The sequence below is a fragment of the Acromyrmex echinatior genome, chromosome 17 (assembly GCF_024713525.1).
Source record: "Acromyrmex echinatior isolate Ae372 chromosome 17, ASM2471352v2, whole genome shotgun sequence".
NCBI classification, from domain to species: Eukaryota; Metazoa; Arthropoda; class Insecta; order Hymenoptera; family Formicidae; genus Acromyrmex; species Acromyrmex echinatior.
The window spans coordinates 4,103,364-4,120,742 of NC_141868.1; the positions used below are offsets into that span (position 1 = coordinate 4,103,364).

Below are 17,379 nucleotides of genomic sequence, written 5' to 3' on the forward strand. Positions count from 1 at the left end.
TTTAAATCTTGATATTTTTGCAGTTGAAGAAATCGTTTTTATCTTTCTGATTTTCTCACAATAATGGAAAATATTCCATTATTAAATACAGTATCTAGATAAAAAAAAGAGGAAGGAAGGATATATAAAAATAAGACACCATACATAGAAAGTTAATATAATTTATTCTGTGCAGCCACGCGTGTATTGCTTGGTGCACCTTCCCAGTGATAGGAATCAAAATAATATATATCATCTACCAATGGTTAATAGATCATCACATTAATTCGCTGTACTTGTCCACTTTATATATAAATACATTAAAGAAAAATATATATATATATATATATGTATATATAGATATCTGTACAATTTCTGGTATCGTATACACTATATGCTGCTTCGGTGACACTACTTCGTTAATGCATTAAGTCTAAGTCGCCCTTTAAGTGAGACTTGGTCTCAATCACGCGAACAACGTCTCGCAAATAAAAAAATATGCATCTCCACCGCGCGAATTCTGTATAGATTTATACAAATCTATGATATGTTGTTATTTAAAGGAACGAATCAAACTTGCATACGAGAGATCTAAATCTTACGCTAAAGTGCCTAATTCTTTGTCGAAAAATATACTTTAAAGTAATCTCCCCTAAAATATATCCTATATTGCATCGTTCCGTTTAGCCGCGTGACGTCCAGCTTTCTACGAGGAACGATCACAAGCGTTGTCCCGATAAATATTTTATGGCTTGGCCATCAGTAAGACACGACTGCTTATACAGAGCATTTATCTGTAATCCATCGATTACTCTTTGACACGTATAGTGAAACTCATCTATGTCTAACTTCTCACAACGCAATAACACCTGCTTAGACGTACTAAAAGTAGAATATAATATACAATGTAGTTGCAACCGCATTCAATTACGAATATCTTCCGCTTGACGCAACGATCAAGAAAATTTATCAGGGATCTAAGCCTCATAAAGACTGTAGATGTTTTATGCAAATATGCGTGAGAAGCAAAGGGAAAAGTTGCGAAATCGAAATATTTGTTATTACGACGCGCAGAAATATTTTTTTATTATTATACTTTTCTTAAATGAGAGCTTATTGTAATGCATTTTGTAAAAATGGAGAATAAATGTAACTTTTCCATTACCTTAATTATAGCATTTAACTTTAAAGTTTTCTTTGTTCTTTCAAAATGTGAGTTAATCCACTGTTACAATAAGTTCTTCACTTTATTTCTCATTAAAATGTATACAGAATATTCTCAATTAATATGTCAATGTAATTAAGAATAATCTCGTACATTTGCATAAACGTCTGCATTTTGATCATAAATAATCGCGTCTCATCATTCTCTTTCTCAATACAATTAATGTACAAATACTCTAAATATTTTTACGAATCAAATATTATGAATACTAGAAAGAAAGCTCGCTAAACGCTATTAAACCTTAGTGTTCGTAAAACTCAAACACCATTCTTGCAGTTTGATTATCTTTCTATAAAAAGCAAAAACGTAAAAAAAGCTTATGATTAAAATGTCAAATACTCGTTTCGAAAATCGACATTTTATGAACTAAGCTTTAAATTTCCTACGATAATATCACTTATTACGCTGATGAATACAACTTATGTCCATTTCTATCAATGTAGAATAACTTTAATCTCGATTAACTTTTTATCTATTTTTAATAATTAGAAAAAATAAAGAGTAAATTAAACTGAGATTAATCTGCATTTTCATAGAAATGAGTCTTATTGCGTTTGCTATTGATTGTGAATTTATTATCAAATAAATTTACAATCAATAATGTGTCGCTTTTTTACTAAAAAAATGACACAATTCGAAAAATCAAATTTTTCAGAAAGAAACATTTTTAACTCGACAAAAAATTATTGACTAATCAAATAATATCAACAAAAAGAATATTCTTAATATCAATAACATTTTTGTCATTTTTATTTTATAATCTCTTAATGATTTTGACGATTTTTTAATGAAGTTTAATTAGTTCACTTTTGATGATTTATAAAAGATAATGTTTATTTAATTCATTCATGGTAATACTGCAACTAAAAATCACGTTTCTTTGTGTCATTTTTTAAGTAATAAAACGATGTTTATTGTGTGTGTGTGTGTGTATATATATATATATTTTATATATATTATATATATATATATATATATATATATATATATTATATGTATATATTTAAGTAACAAAAATAATTGCCACGCTTATCACTTATCGCTTCGAGTTTGTAGGCGTTGAAACATTTTAAGTACAAAACGTAGAAGTATAATCGGCTTATCGTTGGTTTTTGCGTAGCAGAGACCACGAATAAATGTAGTCTCTGTTTCGGTTTTTAGCCAATATCTAATAAAATATGTGTGCGCGTAATAAATATGAAACAGTGGTTTCGTGTAGGAAAACGTGCAAATGGTAATTTTGAAATTTGTTTGAACTTTTAAACAATCACGCAATCAAAACCGAGCAAACATGTCTCGTCAATTTATATATATTTATACATATTTTTTTGCATTAACTTTTCGCGTAAGAAAGAAATATCATGGACGCGCATAAAATTAATTTGAGCATCATTATAATTTGCGTCGACAAGTGGAATGTTCAACGTATATTCTCGTAATTGAAAAGCACATCAATTGCCAAACAGTCATCAAATGCAATGATAAAGGGAGTTATATAAATAATTTCTGCGCGCGAGACGAATTATACGCAGTAAATTGAGATGATGTAAGCTCGCGTATTTTCATCAATCACCTGTGTGTTCAATAGTCATCCGATTTCGGTCGATGTCACAATCAACATTTGCAAAATTCTCTTTTAATTTTAGATTGAACAGCAATTTTATTTACGCTACCAATCTAGAATTAAGAGAATTTTATAATATTATTAACTATTCTATATTACATTAGTAATTATTTAATTTTTAACGCCAGATTAATCGCTATGAATCAAACTTACTTCAAATAAAATGTATAAAACTATAAACGCCACACTTAGGTAAAATGTTACAAATAAGAAAAGAAATGCCAAATACAATGTAATAACTGAGATGATATTTTTCACAATAAGTTCTTTATCTTAAAATGCTTATTAGTATCATTCTTAAATTGATGATAAATTTAATTTATTATTTTAACTTTAGTTAGCGATTGTAACAATGATTTATTCATATAACGGTATAGTGTAATTTATTAAAATTTTACAAATTTTATTTATCGCTGCAACTATAACAAAACCAAGAATAACTTATCAATAATTAAGAAATAATATGTGGAAGAGCATATTCACGCGTGAAATTATTTCTGCGTTGGATGTGCTTGGAAATGATACTGAAATTTTTTTTGCACAAAAATTTTGAGTATCTCATAATACTTTTACGAATTTGTCGTATTTTAAATTGATTTTAAAGATTTCTAAAAAAAAATGTTTTAAAGTTGATAAAAAATTGATAAATTTTCTAAAAAATTGTAAAATTATACAGAAATTATAAAAAATTCTGGAATTTATATGAAAATTTAAAAAGAACGAACGACTTTTTTGATCCATTTCAAACGTAAGATATTATAATCATAAGGCAAGACAAAGGAACTTTACGCCTTCGAAAGTGCGAAGTGGAATTTATAGCCTTGAAAGACTGGTCGTTCGACGACCTTGTTCCGACTCGTTCACATAGAACAGCTGAGGCACGTCGGATCTCGAGACGATTCCTGGGTCCGTCTCGTGTAGACCTTCAGTAATTGGCAGTGTACCCTACACAAATATTTAACAACGTGAAGTGATGCTTTCCGTGCAAATTTAGAAATGCCGAGATTATGTCGCAAGAGCGCGACGAGACGGGACAGTTATATTCTATATAAATTTCGTATGTGACATAGTAGCTCACATACTCGAGTTTTAGATAAGATAAAAATTTAAATGTGCAATCAGGAAGGTTAAAATGGAGACTCTAATGCAACGCCGTCCGCTGGGACACTTGATACCGATAACGCATGCGATCGCTATCGCCTTGTTTACTTGCCTGATTTTCACGTTGGTGCTGTCGACCACCTCGCCGTCGCAATTCCACACGCTGAGCCGCGAACTCGAGCGGGTCGTGTTCGGCCCGTTCTCGAATTGCAGCGTCGGCAGGGCGCGGAATGTGAATTCTCTCGCCCGGTAGACCTCGGCGAACGGTAGCTCGTACTGAAACAATATTGCAACTCCTTGTGATTTTCATCCTGCATCTTAATTAACCCTCAATTATTATACTAATGCGAATTCGTATCAGCAATTTTTGAAAAAAAGTTCACTCTTCTATTTATTACTTTCTTAATTAATAATTTTTTGCAATAAATAAATTGTTTTTGTTTAATTTTATCATTACCAATAAGTTCCCTAGTGAAGATTTTTCTCAGAATTTTTCATATATTTTTTATAATTTTTCAGAATTTCTATATAGTTTTATAAGTCTCATTTTTTTATACAAATTGGAACACTTCTCAGAAAATCTACATCTTTTTTCAGAATTTTTCATGTATGTTAGTTATGAAATATTATAAGATTTCTAAAATTTTTTGCAAGTATAATTTCTGAGGAAATGTATTCTAAAAAATTAAAAAATATGTTTTAAAAATTATAGGATGAGAAATTTCAGAATTCACTTGTAAGAAAAATTTTGAGAGAAGATGTAAACTTCTCGAATATTTCTGAGTATTTCTGAAAAACGTTCGAATTTGTATAAAAATTATGAGAAAAATTTTCACCAGGGTTCCCAGGAAAATTTTATCCCGAAAAACTATACAATTGAATTACTTTTCTCTGCTTTTTTCGTTTTAAAGTTACACGTGATGAAAAATGACAAAGCCAAATTCGCATTAGTGTGATAATGGTGTGACCGTGACTGAAGAGTGTGGTAATTCAGGATTAAGTCTAATTATAGTACGTAATAATTATATAATAATGCATAAAAGTTTTCAATGTATCATATATCGACGATGCACGCGACGGTAAAAGCGTTAAATATCTGCAAACAGAGATTGATGATTGACAGCAAACATGGCTATTAAAGCGTCAAGCGAAAAGATTAATATAATTGGCGATAACAATTGGAATAAATAACTGAAATTCATATAGAAACGCGTACCACAGTTTTCCGTTTGCTGGACAGCCTGAGCAATAATCTGATATTGTTTATTAAGGATGTATGTCGTATTAGGATCACATCCACGCAGCCATCACCTACGTGGCAATGAGGACTGAAGCCCATAGGACACCTCGAGCACGCGCACGACACGTTCGCGCCGAACACCATGAAGAACTTTCCTCTGACCGTTATCCACCCTACAGAGAAGACATAGGTATTATTCAATTAATTTTAGCTGGTTTTGTATCTGCATTATGTACTCAATTTCCATTCTCTTGTTTTTTAACACTCACTGGAGATTTCCTGGTCGGGGATGCTATTGTGCATGTGCTGCAGGCAACGTAAGCAATTCTTCATGCACCTGGTGCTTCCTGCCGGGTGACATGGATCCGATAGCAGCTCGATTTCACCCTCGTATCCCTTATTTGCTAATATCTTTTTAAATCCTGGAAACAGTGGAAGGTCTAATTAGTCTAATAGAAATCCCATCCATACTCATACACAGAATATTTTATTACTTACATCAGTTACATTGTATATGAATATTGATTACAATACGGTAAATCAATAATTATTTGTTCAATTATTTATTCGTATTATTTATTTATGTGATAAATCATAATCATTCCATTAAGATAAAATTACTTTTGTTATCGCAATTCTAGCCGAACAATCAGATTTGCTTAATGATAATTCTTCGCGTTCAATTAAATAATTGAAAGATTCGACTTTGGTAAAAATTTTTCTCAAAATTTTTATATAGCACTTTAGAAATATTAAGAAAATCTACCTCTTTTTTTTAGAATTTTTTATACATGAATTCTGAAATTTCCTTAGATTTTTGAGATTTCAATCATTCTATAATTTCTGAAAAAATATCTTAATTAGTCTAATAGAAATCCTATCCATATTTATACATAGAATGTTTTTATCAATTACATTATATATGAATATTGATTACAATATGATAAATCAATTGTTTAATTCTTTTATTTCGTATTTATTTGATAAATCAAGATTTGATTAAGATAAAATTATATTCTCTTGTTATCACAAGTCGAACCGGAAAATCTTTACTTAATGACGATTCTTTGCGTTAAATTAAACAACCGAAAAACTCGACCTTGGTTAAAATTTTTATCAAAATTTTTATGCGAAATGGAACACTTTTTAGAAATATTGAGAAAGTCTACATCTCTTTTTAGAACTTTTTATATATAAATTCTGAAATTTTGTAAGATTTTTTAGATTTCAATCATTCTACAATTTCTGAAAAAATACCTTGAACTCTTTCAGATTTTATAAGATTCCATCAGAATAAGATAAGAAATCATAAAAATCCTAAAATATTTCAGAATTCACACATATAAGAATTTAAAAAAAAATGTTGAGCTTCTCGGCATTTTTAAAGTAATTCCAATTTATACAAAAAAAATCTGAGAAATTTTCTAAAAATTACAAAATTATTACAGAAATATTGAAAAACTGTGAAAATTTCCTTTCCTTCTCAATTCTTTATTCCCACAAAAAAAATGTTTGATTGAACTAATCCAGAATTCTAGTTAAATCTACAAGATTTCTGGTTAAATGTATTAAAATTCTAGTTGAAATAACAATATTTAGTAAATTTTAATCAGAAATCTGTAGACTTAATCAAAATTCTGGATCGATCATTTTCCATCAGAATTCCAGTTAATTCAACCAAACATTTTTTTTCCGTGCATAGTTCTGCTGTTGTTTGCTGTGTCATCAGTCTTTGTACGTTTATAAAATAATCCTTTCAATTTGGAGAATTTCTTTGCGTTATTATATCTTTCAAATGCGAATCAAATACAATGGACACATTAATAGAAGTAAGAATCTCAATTCAGATACAAAAAAGCTTAAATATTAATCACATGTATTGTATTTTCTTGATATACTCTCACACTGAATAATTTTAAAATTAGGTCAATTTATTGATAATGTATATCAGTATAATCGATAATGTATATCGAGAATTCTGATATATCGTTATATCAACAATTGATACCCATTGAAATAATTTGATCAATGAAGAAATGACAGTGACTTATGAAAATTATTAGGTGCGCAACTAAATTCTCGCTGTTATTTTGATGCATTTTCATCAAAATAACAGCGAGAACTTAGTTGCGCACTTAATACATTCATCGCAAATTTAGAAAAACTTTAATTTTAACTCAAATTCGTTTTAATATTTGACTTATTAATTATTATTATGTAAGGCAGGGTTTGTTTTTATGTATTAACATTGAAAAGTTCCTACTTTAAGGAACGTTTGTTAAAAAATATGAAAGACAGTAAATATTATCAAGAACTAGCTTAGGTCTTAGTTCTTTTTACCTTTTACTATATGAAAAATTCTGAGAAAGATTTTCACCAAGAAATTCCTTACCTGACCAATCATATCTACAGGGTCCCATCCAGCGAAACTTATCGCTGTCGCGGATCACGTCACCCAGATAACCGTAGCTGAACACGCTGGCATAGAGCCTGAGTAAGGTACGATTGTTGTGGACCGACGAGATGTCTAGACCAATCGAGTCGCCGAAGATGATATGTATAGCGGCAGTCTGCACGTCGGTTGTGCCATGCAGACTGTAGGCGACCGTGTCGGTGCTACCGCTGGGTATAACGCCAACGGGTAAGGCGGGACAAGGCAGCCTGGCGTCAGGGTCATTGGGATCGATCTGCTGATCCTTCGCCGCCCTCATAATCAACCCGTTGAAAGCCTCGGCGAAGGTACCATCGCCACCGATGCACACCACCGCCTATCGAACGCGAAAACTTTAGTTTGAGGATATTTCGAATTTTTTTAACTTATGTATCATACAGAGATGAAGAATAATTGTATGTTACTTGTAACGCTGTTACTTTTATCGTTACTTTGTTACGATAATTTGATGATGATGTTGAGAATTTTTTTATGACTGTGATATTAGATTGGAAAGGTCACTCGTTGCTTATAATCAGTTCAAAAAGTCACTTGTTATTTAAAAAAATAACTCGATAACCCTCGATAATTTAATAATCTCTCCCTCAAGGAGAAGATAACAGTTCAAATGTCTAATTTTAATCTTTTTCAATTTCTTTGGAAGTTCTTTAGTATTTTATTTTTTTTTTAAGGAAGAGGTTATTAGAAATAGCCCAACCCTTCTAGAATCCCCGGAGGATGATAAACTACTATAGTTGTAGGGTGTGTCATTTTATGACAGACATATGATCCTTCTGTATGACCTACAATTTTTTCTTTATGACCTACAGAGAGTAGAGATACAATTTTTGTAAATACGTTTTAAATCTAAATATTCGGAAAATATTACAGATTGCTTGATTTTCTAATTTTATATAAATAATATTTAATATTTTTATATCGCATAAAAATCTATATTAAAACTTCTAAATTTCTGATAGATAATTAGTATAATTATTTCAGATTAATAAGTGATATTAATTTAATATCAATTTGTATATTTACATTATATATCTATTTATATATAAAATAATAATATAAATATAGAAAATAATAATACAAACATAAATCCAGAGCTCTGTGAAAATTGCTCCTAAAAAACTTTCTAAATTAATGCAAATACATTTATTTGCCGAGTCGGAACGTCTAGTTTCGAACTTCACATGAACGTAGAATAGAATGTTTGCAGGACTCACATGTAGGTCACTTAAGTCGGCCGTGAGCAGAGCGTCGCGAATGTGGCCTGCACGCTCTGTGACCATCATTTTTGTCTCGATACCAGCGATGGTCATAAGTGGTTGGACATCCTTCTCCCAGATCTTGACACCTTTTTTTTTACCGCCAATGGGATTGATAAACAGCATTATCTTTCGCGGCCGATACGTCAGACCTAAAATGATCAAATTAAATTCTGCTTTCGATTCTCCTCTTAATTCGAATAATTTTTTGTCTTAGCTTTTTTAAATTTTTTCGAACTTTAGGAGTTTTCTTATAAATAATTTTTTAGATTTTAATTAAACATTCATTTATTCTTTATACATAAAGACCTGATGATCACTGCCTGAAAATGTTTCAAAACTTGTCTAACTTATCAAACTTGCAAAAATTAATTGTAATTAATCGTAAATTAATTGTAAATATTTGAATTATTTATGATTAAAAATATATTATTTAAAAGGAATTAAGTAAAGATTCTTAATTTTTCTCACTGCAGTTATGTTTAATTATGACATCGGAGATAAAAAAATTAAATTTTTTTCTTATACATCGAAATATAAAATCTTAAAAATAGAAGACTGAAAGAAAATTCAGAAGCATCAAAAGCAATTGTTACAAAGTCATATATCTTATCTTGCTAGTGAATTAAAAAATTCGTTTTTTTTTCGATTTTTTACAGAACTTTGCTAAATTAAAACAATGACGTACTTATATTTTTAACCGACTTCCTCCTTTCCCCATCGCAATTTAATCAACTTCGTTGTTTAAAAAGAAAAATAGGTCAAACGGAGACTCGAAGGAGGAAGTTTAATCATGTAAAATTGTCTCTATCGATTTTCTTTACAACACGCGATGCAACGTCGATAATCGAATACAAGAAAAAACGGCAATTACATGAGCATGGCAAACTTCCAGATCAATACTTACATAGCTATTAACTTGCGACAAAGATCGATAAGGATAGTTTAGAGCCTATCCCTTGTTTTCTCGACATTTATTAAAATTTGTGTTCTCTTTCCTTCTCTCTTTCTTTTTTTTTTCTCTTCCTACATCGGAGCAGCTCATCCCACTGCAACACGCTGTATGTTAAGAGATTCTCGCACTACTTCTTAGTCAAAATAGACAGTTTATTTATAATATGTAAAACAATTAAAATAATGAAATAAAAAGATTACTAACAATGTCTTATATTATACATAATTATTTTATATGTTATTAAATATTTTTAAAATAACAAAATAAAAGTTGAAATGCTCATTTGATATATATATATATATACACATATATACAAGGTGTCTGGAAATAATCGCCAAATATTTCATGGACAGGTAGAGAGGACTAAAGAATTTTTTCAGAATTTTTTATCAACTTTTTAGTACTGTATTTTTTTTTTACCAACATGAGAAAATACGGTATTAAAAAATTCTGAAAAAATTCTGAAAAAAATTCTCAGAACTTTATGAGAAGAAAATAAATGATTTTTGTCTCTTGCAGTTTTTCTGTAAAGTTGATAGTATTTGAGTAAAAAATTATTCAAGACCAATATTTGGCAATTTTTAGTAATTAATAATGTTGACTATTGTTAACTTGTTAACTATTGCGGAAATTGTAAAATGATAGAGGACTTTTCGACTCAGTTTTCCTCTCTACCTAATCATGAAATATTTAGTGATTATTTCCAGATACCCTGTATATATACGCATCATCCATTTGACATATATATTTTAGCTTATTTTAGCTCAATTTAAAAGAGAATAACTACAGAATAAAGTTATACTTTCAATTTGTAATGTAAAATTCTATAAATTTAGAATTAAATATCTTCAAAATGATACGGTAAAAGTCAATACAATTTTTTCTAGATATTATTGATATTATTAACTTTTGTATTGCATTTACATTATAGACTTGTCTAATATTTCATCAAACGCGAGAACCTCTTTGACTGAGCCGAGAGATCGCATTTTGCTTAATTCATTTTGCGACGCTCCTAAGCGGAGCAATTCAATTTAACTCGGGAAATCTAGAAACGGCGAAATGAGAGAAAGATATGAATGGCAAAACTAGAGAATTGAGGTAGCGATATTCGAAATTAGGAAAAGCATCAACCAAAATTCGTAAACGGCGAGATCGACGAGCGTATAGCAGATTCTCTAGTTCGAAAGCCATAGAATCTGCAATGTAAGTAACAAAACAGCGACAATTTAATTCGGGAACTATCAAAATTCATGAAATTAAACTGACCTACTGATAATAAAACTTTCATGCAGACTGCAACTTATAGTTTGACTGGCTGCGCTGCGTTCTATCAAAGTTTTAGGATCACCGCGTATATTCTTGTAGCGGACCTTTCATTGCGATTTATGTCGATTCCAACTGGGTTAACTGGTTGCTTAGACTTTACATACTACATTTCTTTGTGATGGAAAAGTATTCAGAGAAAAAACAGTTGTTTATCGTAAAAACATTTCAATCTATACAATACAACAATCAATAATTGAAGATTTATCATAAAATCTTATCTTTAATTTATCTTTGGCTCCTGAATCTATATATACAAGCAAAGAAATATATAATCAAATAAAAGAAGCTTTAATATCTTCATTTAATGAATATATAAATGTAAAATGGAAATATTATATAAAATTTTTAGTTTTTTATTTTATAACATATTTTCTAATCTTTATTTTAAAAATTATCTCAAAAGGACTCAAGATAATTTAGAAATAATCTTTTTGATTTGGCATTTGTCTTATTTTGATTTTAATCGTTTTCTCAACTTTCTAATTGTTACGATTTCTTAAGGTCCATTATTTCATTTTTTCTTTCATTGTTAGATTCATAATGCCAATTATATCTATTTTAAGTTATTTTTAATCAATTCTTTTAATTTTCATTTAGATCGCCTATATTTTTAATATATAGTGAATCGAATTGTTAATTAAGACAATGGAACAACTTAATTCAAGAACATGAATTAAATTTGAGATTCAAATTTAATTTATTACGTACTAAATGCATACATTAATATAGACAATGTTTACTTTCAAACTAATCATGGAAATTAATTAATTTCCATTAATTAAATTTTGACACATATGGAAGTTAAAAATAACAAAATATCATTTAATTTAAAAAATTGAGCTACCATTGCTCCGATCATATATCTAACAGTATAGTATTACTTTTCGATGCTCGAGTTATTTAAGTGTCATCATTAAATCTACGAAAATATTATGTTACTATTGTGTTTATATTCGCTACATGATATCAGCAATGATATCAGCAATGCATATGAAAAGCTGACATCTCATTAATTCATAAGTCACGTAGATCAATGACAAATTTAATTGTCTGTTCTCTCGGGCTTCTCCCATTTTTATACGTTTTTTTCTAACGAGAAAAAGCAAATACTTATTCTTCTATTGTTTTCTATCATTTTAACATTTTTAAGTATATTCAATACGGGAATAATTTTACACGTTGAAAATGCTCTTCCATATTATTTCTTAAATATCTGCATAAGTTACTTTTAGTTTATTATACTTGTCTTTTTTTATACACCTTTTTCAGCAAGCAAGTCAGTGAGGAAAATCGTCACTCTTTGACAAACAATGAAAAAAAAGTTTACGCAAACGAGTCGCAGACATAACGTCAGTTTCGCATATCGCTGAAATAATACGTATGCATTTTCTTATGCTATACACGGGATGTAGAAAATTACAGTCATTAATTGTTCTCTGTGTTAATTGTCTCTGGCCTTCGATACAAAGTCGATTCCTCGTGTCATATTACATATTGTCGTCAATTTTCGATATTAAACACGAGTCTTCCGCTCCGTAACTCAATTTTATGGTTCTATTTAATCTTTGCACTCATCTTTCGTAATTTATGATAATGATCTGCTACACGCCTTCTCATACGTATATTTTATATGTCGCAATTCTAAAATTATTACACGACCAACGCGTTGATTGCGAAAGTCACTTCACGAAGCTGATTTCGAATAATCGTTCTGGTGGATTTAGAACGGCGGGACCCAAGCAGAATACAAGTCATGATGACATCAAAATGATGTTAAAATGACTCTAAAAGTCATTTTCCAATCAGTCACGATTCGTTTTAACGTCATTTTTATCATTTCTGTACTTGACTGTTGTATACGTTGAATAAAATTTTTGTTTCTAAATTCTGTTTGTTATCTATTGAATTTTTCTTACAGTCTCATATTCTTTATCTCCCGTTTTATATTCTTGTCTATGGAAAAAATGATTTTGGTCTAAAAATAATTTTGTTGGATCATTAAAATAATATGTTGGAAACAAGCTTGATGTACAATTAATGTGAAAACTTTCGACATTCTAGCAGCCAACTTGAGCGTTCTACAGAATTGTTTCTCGTAGTACACAAACTAACATTACATCAATGTTATGATTTCTTACTCAACAACGTAATTCTGTTATATGTCATATTACATTTATATTGTTGTAAGTAGAAAATTATAATATTAATTAATGTTACTATTAGTTTGTATTCCGAGTTTGATGATCTAACAAAATTATTTTCAGCTCTGTATAGTTAAATTTTTAGATACTTCTGCAAAAATGCTTCCTCCCATGGGAAGGATTTTTTCTTTCTTATCATTCTATATATTAATACCTATATTTCCCTTATTATCAACTATTTGCATTTCAAGTAAAGTAAAAATATTATTTTATCATAACATATTATCGTGACTTGTAGAAGATCTTTGAGGAAGATGATTGAATCGAACAGGATGGACAACTCACCTAGGAGATAATTGCGAATGGTCTTCACCCACGAGGCGACTTGCCTGGGATCCGTGTGGCTCATCGTCACGCTGTGATGCCTCCATTTGTTCTTGGACCCGCGCACAGCGTAGTGTAAGATGAAATTTGTTGGGCACACCGTGGTCGGCGAGGTCGGCTGCTCCGGCTGCTTCTCCTTAATGCTCACACCCGATATCCAGTCGTCGCCATATCGCACCGCCAGAACGTCCGTCAAGGGCAGGGTCCATCTAGCTGAAAGAACAACATGGACGAGAGGATTATAGTGAACACAGGGGTGTTTAGTGAATTTATCAAAGCCTTTGCATTCGCCGATATTTAAACCAGGAATAACTACCTCTATTTTTATACCCTGGTCACCTGGCGGTTTTTATACTCCAATAAAAAATATAAAACGTCATATTAATTTTAAAGTTTTTATAAACAATTACAATTTAAAATAGACCGTAAGAAAGGAAAGGAAAGGAATACAGAATCAGATATATGTATAAATTCACACAGAAATATTTAAGCGATAAAATTTGCTTCGATCGAAAAATAAAATTTATTTTATTTTATTAAAATTTTTATTTTTTAGAAATACTGTCATGTCATAATAAGTTAACATGCTTATTTTGTTTAATTGGTTTCTACTTATTTTTTTAGAAAATATGATTTAAAAAATTATGATTAAATCCACATTCGTAAATACTAATAAATTGGAGGAACAATCAATAATATATAATAAATTGTTAATGCAATAATTTTAATTAATCAATAATTTAACTAAAACAATAAAGTTAAACAATTTAACGCAAGAAATATATTGATTAAAATTTACTTTATTATTTGCTAAGTGCAACATTAATGTGAACGTTATTTATTTTGAAATTAAGCACAGAAATGGATTGGAAAATAAAATATTATTTTTAATTTAGAAGATTGAGTTATCATTGCATCTTTGATATTTAACAATACAGATGATCATTTACATAAAAACATCAGATGATTCCTGAGTTTATTAAAATGCAATCTCCCTTTCCTCTCAACCGTGACTATTGAAAACGACGGATCGAACAATTTAATGTGACCAAGAAAGCAATGTTTACGTGATAAATGGCAAGAAAATGTTGTGTTAAGCGAATATTTATTGCCAGACCGCACGTACGAATGCATATTATGTATTAATATAATCAACTTTTGACACAAATAACTATCGTTGACGGGCTTGATAAGATGGCTCAAATCTGAGCTCCAAGCTCTCTACAGAAATATTTTATCCGCTTGGCAATGAAATTATCCGTTGTCTATTAATCGTTCTAATTATGCTTATCAATGTTGCGTAAGCACGCCTTATTTCTGCAACAGTTATAATTTCATCAAATTCTGCAATGATCTGATAAAGTTATAACGTTCTACATTATGCAAGAATGTTTTGCGTATTATTAAATTGTGGAAGAAAAAAAGGCTGTTGCTTTATCCAGCAGACGTGGACTCTATAGAATGATGACAATCAACGCGCGTGTAAGAAGTTACGCAATACTTCCAGTTACGCGATACAAAGAGCAGGTGCACGCGCTTGCACGTCAGGATGCAAGAAAGTAGCAAGAGACTATTATCCGTGTAAAGAGAAAGGGAGAGAGAGAAATAGATAGGTAGATAAAAAAGGTGATTAGCAACATTCCAAGATAAGTTCTCTAAGAATATAAAAATAGTAAAAAAAAACAAGTAAAACAAAAGAAAATAAAAGATCAACGAAACAATACAAATATAATAATAATAATAAAAATGTGAAAAAATACAAATCTAAAAATAATAAAGATAAAAATTGAACGGGAGCTCTCTCTCTCTCTTTCTCTCTCTCTCTTTCTCTCTATCTATCTATCTATCTATCTATCTATCTATCTATCTATCTATCTATCTATCTATCTATCTATCTATCTATCTATCTATCTATCTATCTATTTATCTATCTATCTATCTATCTATCTATCTATCTATCTATCTATCTATCTATCTATCTATCTATCTTTTTTTCTTTCTCTAAATTTTTATCTTTGTTATTTTTCATGATGTTTTGTTATATATAATGTTTGATATAATATCAGCTGAAAACATCAAGCAAACAATCAGACAAAACAAGCCAATATCAATGGCTGTGTTCAGCAGAAAAAACAGCTTTGTAATTGTTGTAAAATTTTTAAATATGATTGATCTTGTCTTTAGTTCCTCACTGGATTTAAATATATAAACCAATAATATTTAAAAATTTTATGACAGTTGCCAAGTTGCTTTTTCTGCTGAACGCAGCCATTGAAAAAATTTTGCTGATATTATAGCTCGCGAATACACCTTGAAACCAACTGTAAAAAACAAAATAACATATATTTAATTTGACTTACGTTTTATTACAGAATTATTTACAGAAAAATGATTATGTTTTTTCTACAGATTTAGAGCAATAATTTTTAAATGAGCAAATGAAATCAAATTAGCTTTTGCTTATATTTATTATTGCTAATAAATATTTATTATTGTTTGATCAGTATTTGTTATTAAAATTTGATTCAACTCTTGATGATTACTTTTTTATCAAATTTGCAAATAAATATTGCAAAACGCGATTTTACATAAAATTCAAAGACAAAAGAAAGAAATAAATAATTTTTAAACCAATAAGAAAATTGTGCTCAAATTTTGCATAAATCTTCAGACGTAATAATGAAACTATAATGGAATAAAAGATAGGACTGTTTCATATTGCTTTATCTCCGATTCCAAGGAAACAGGAAGCATTACTATATAATTTAACATTGCAAATTTCTCATTCGATGCAAACCGCATAGTTTTATTTTTACATACGATAAATTATTTTATACAAATATTTTTTTAGCCTAAAAAATCCAAAAGCTTCTTATTATCTTCATCAAACCTGGAAGATTGTTTGCTTTATTCGATATTTTATATTACGTTTGCTCTTGTAATATACTTTCTTGAAACTATTCTCGCCAAAATTTCTTATCTCTTCCTTGTATTGTCGATAAATTACTGCGTAATCACTTTGTTAGGATATCAGCTATTATCTCGCGCTTATCTGTCAAGGCAAAGTTTTTTACGATAAACATCCGTATGTCAAGCATTACGTCCGATAATTAGTCCATCGCAATTTAGAATAATTTTTTTCCATGTGTGAGCGAAGAAATGTATTAATAATAACGTTGCGTCAACCGCATCGCGCATTTGCAGCTCGGAAATATCGGGAATTATTTTTTGAATGATCGTAATTTGCATTATGTATCGAGTTGTAGAGACATTCATTCCAGTTACCCACCCATTCACACGAAATTTTGAATGAAATCAATCAAATGTTTCAAAACTTATGTCGATACAAAGATTAATTATAGTTAATTCTAAATTAACTGAAATTTTTTGTTCTATATTCGTATTTAAAAATGTATTATTTAGAGTTAAATAAAAGCTCCTTTCTTATCGCAATTATACTGAATTATTAGAGATACAGAATTATTTGTTTTTTTGGCAAAACAAATTAGTTTTTTTAATTTTAGTAAACATTATTATTCATAAAATAATTTGTAGCTTCTTGTATTACAACTTAATACTTACAACAAGAAAAGAAAGAAAGAAGAAAGAAGAGAAGACGAAGAAAAGAAAAAGAATTAAAAAGGAAAAAGAAGAAAAACGCAGAAGAAAATAAAGAAAAAAAGAAAGAAAAGA

At 29.6% G+C, this 17,379-nt stretch overlaps 1 protein-coding gene across 1 annotated transcript in view; it reads right to left on the reverse strand.

Moving 5' to 3' along the window:
- Positions 1-145: 145 nt before the first annotated feature.
- The window catches only part of Cerk (Ceramide kinase), a 28,904-nt gene continuing 11,670 nt past the window's right edge, over positions 146-17,379 (reverse strand). The window contains exons 2-8 of the mRNA XM_011065678.2: positions 13,648-13,899; positions 8,836-9,029; positions 7,562-7,937; positions 5,439-5,591; positions 5,146-5,342; positions 4,042-4,205; positions 146-3,773 (exon numbers count right to left, since the gene is read on the reverse strand). Coding sequence (XP_011063980.1) covers positions 3,689-3,773; positions 4,042-4,205; positions 5,146-5,342; positions 5,439-5,591; positions 7,562-7,937; positions 8,836-9,029; positions 13,648-13,899 — 1,421 coding nt within the window. The 3' untranslated portion in view covers positions 146-3,688. The remainder of the gene's footprint in view (positions 3,774-4,041; positions 4,206-5,145; positions 5,343-5,438; positions 5,592-7,561; positions 7,938-8,835; positions 9,030-13,647; positions 13,900-17,379) is intronic.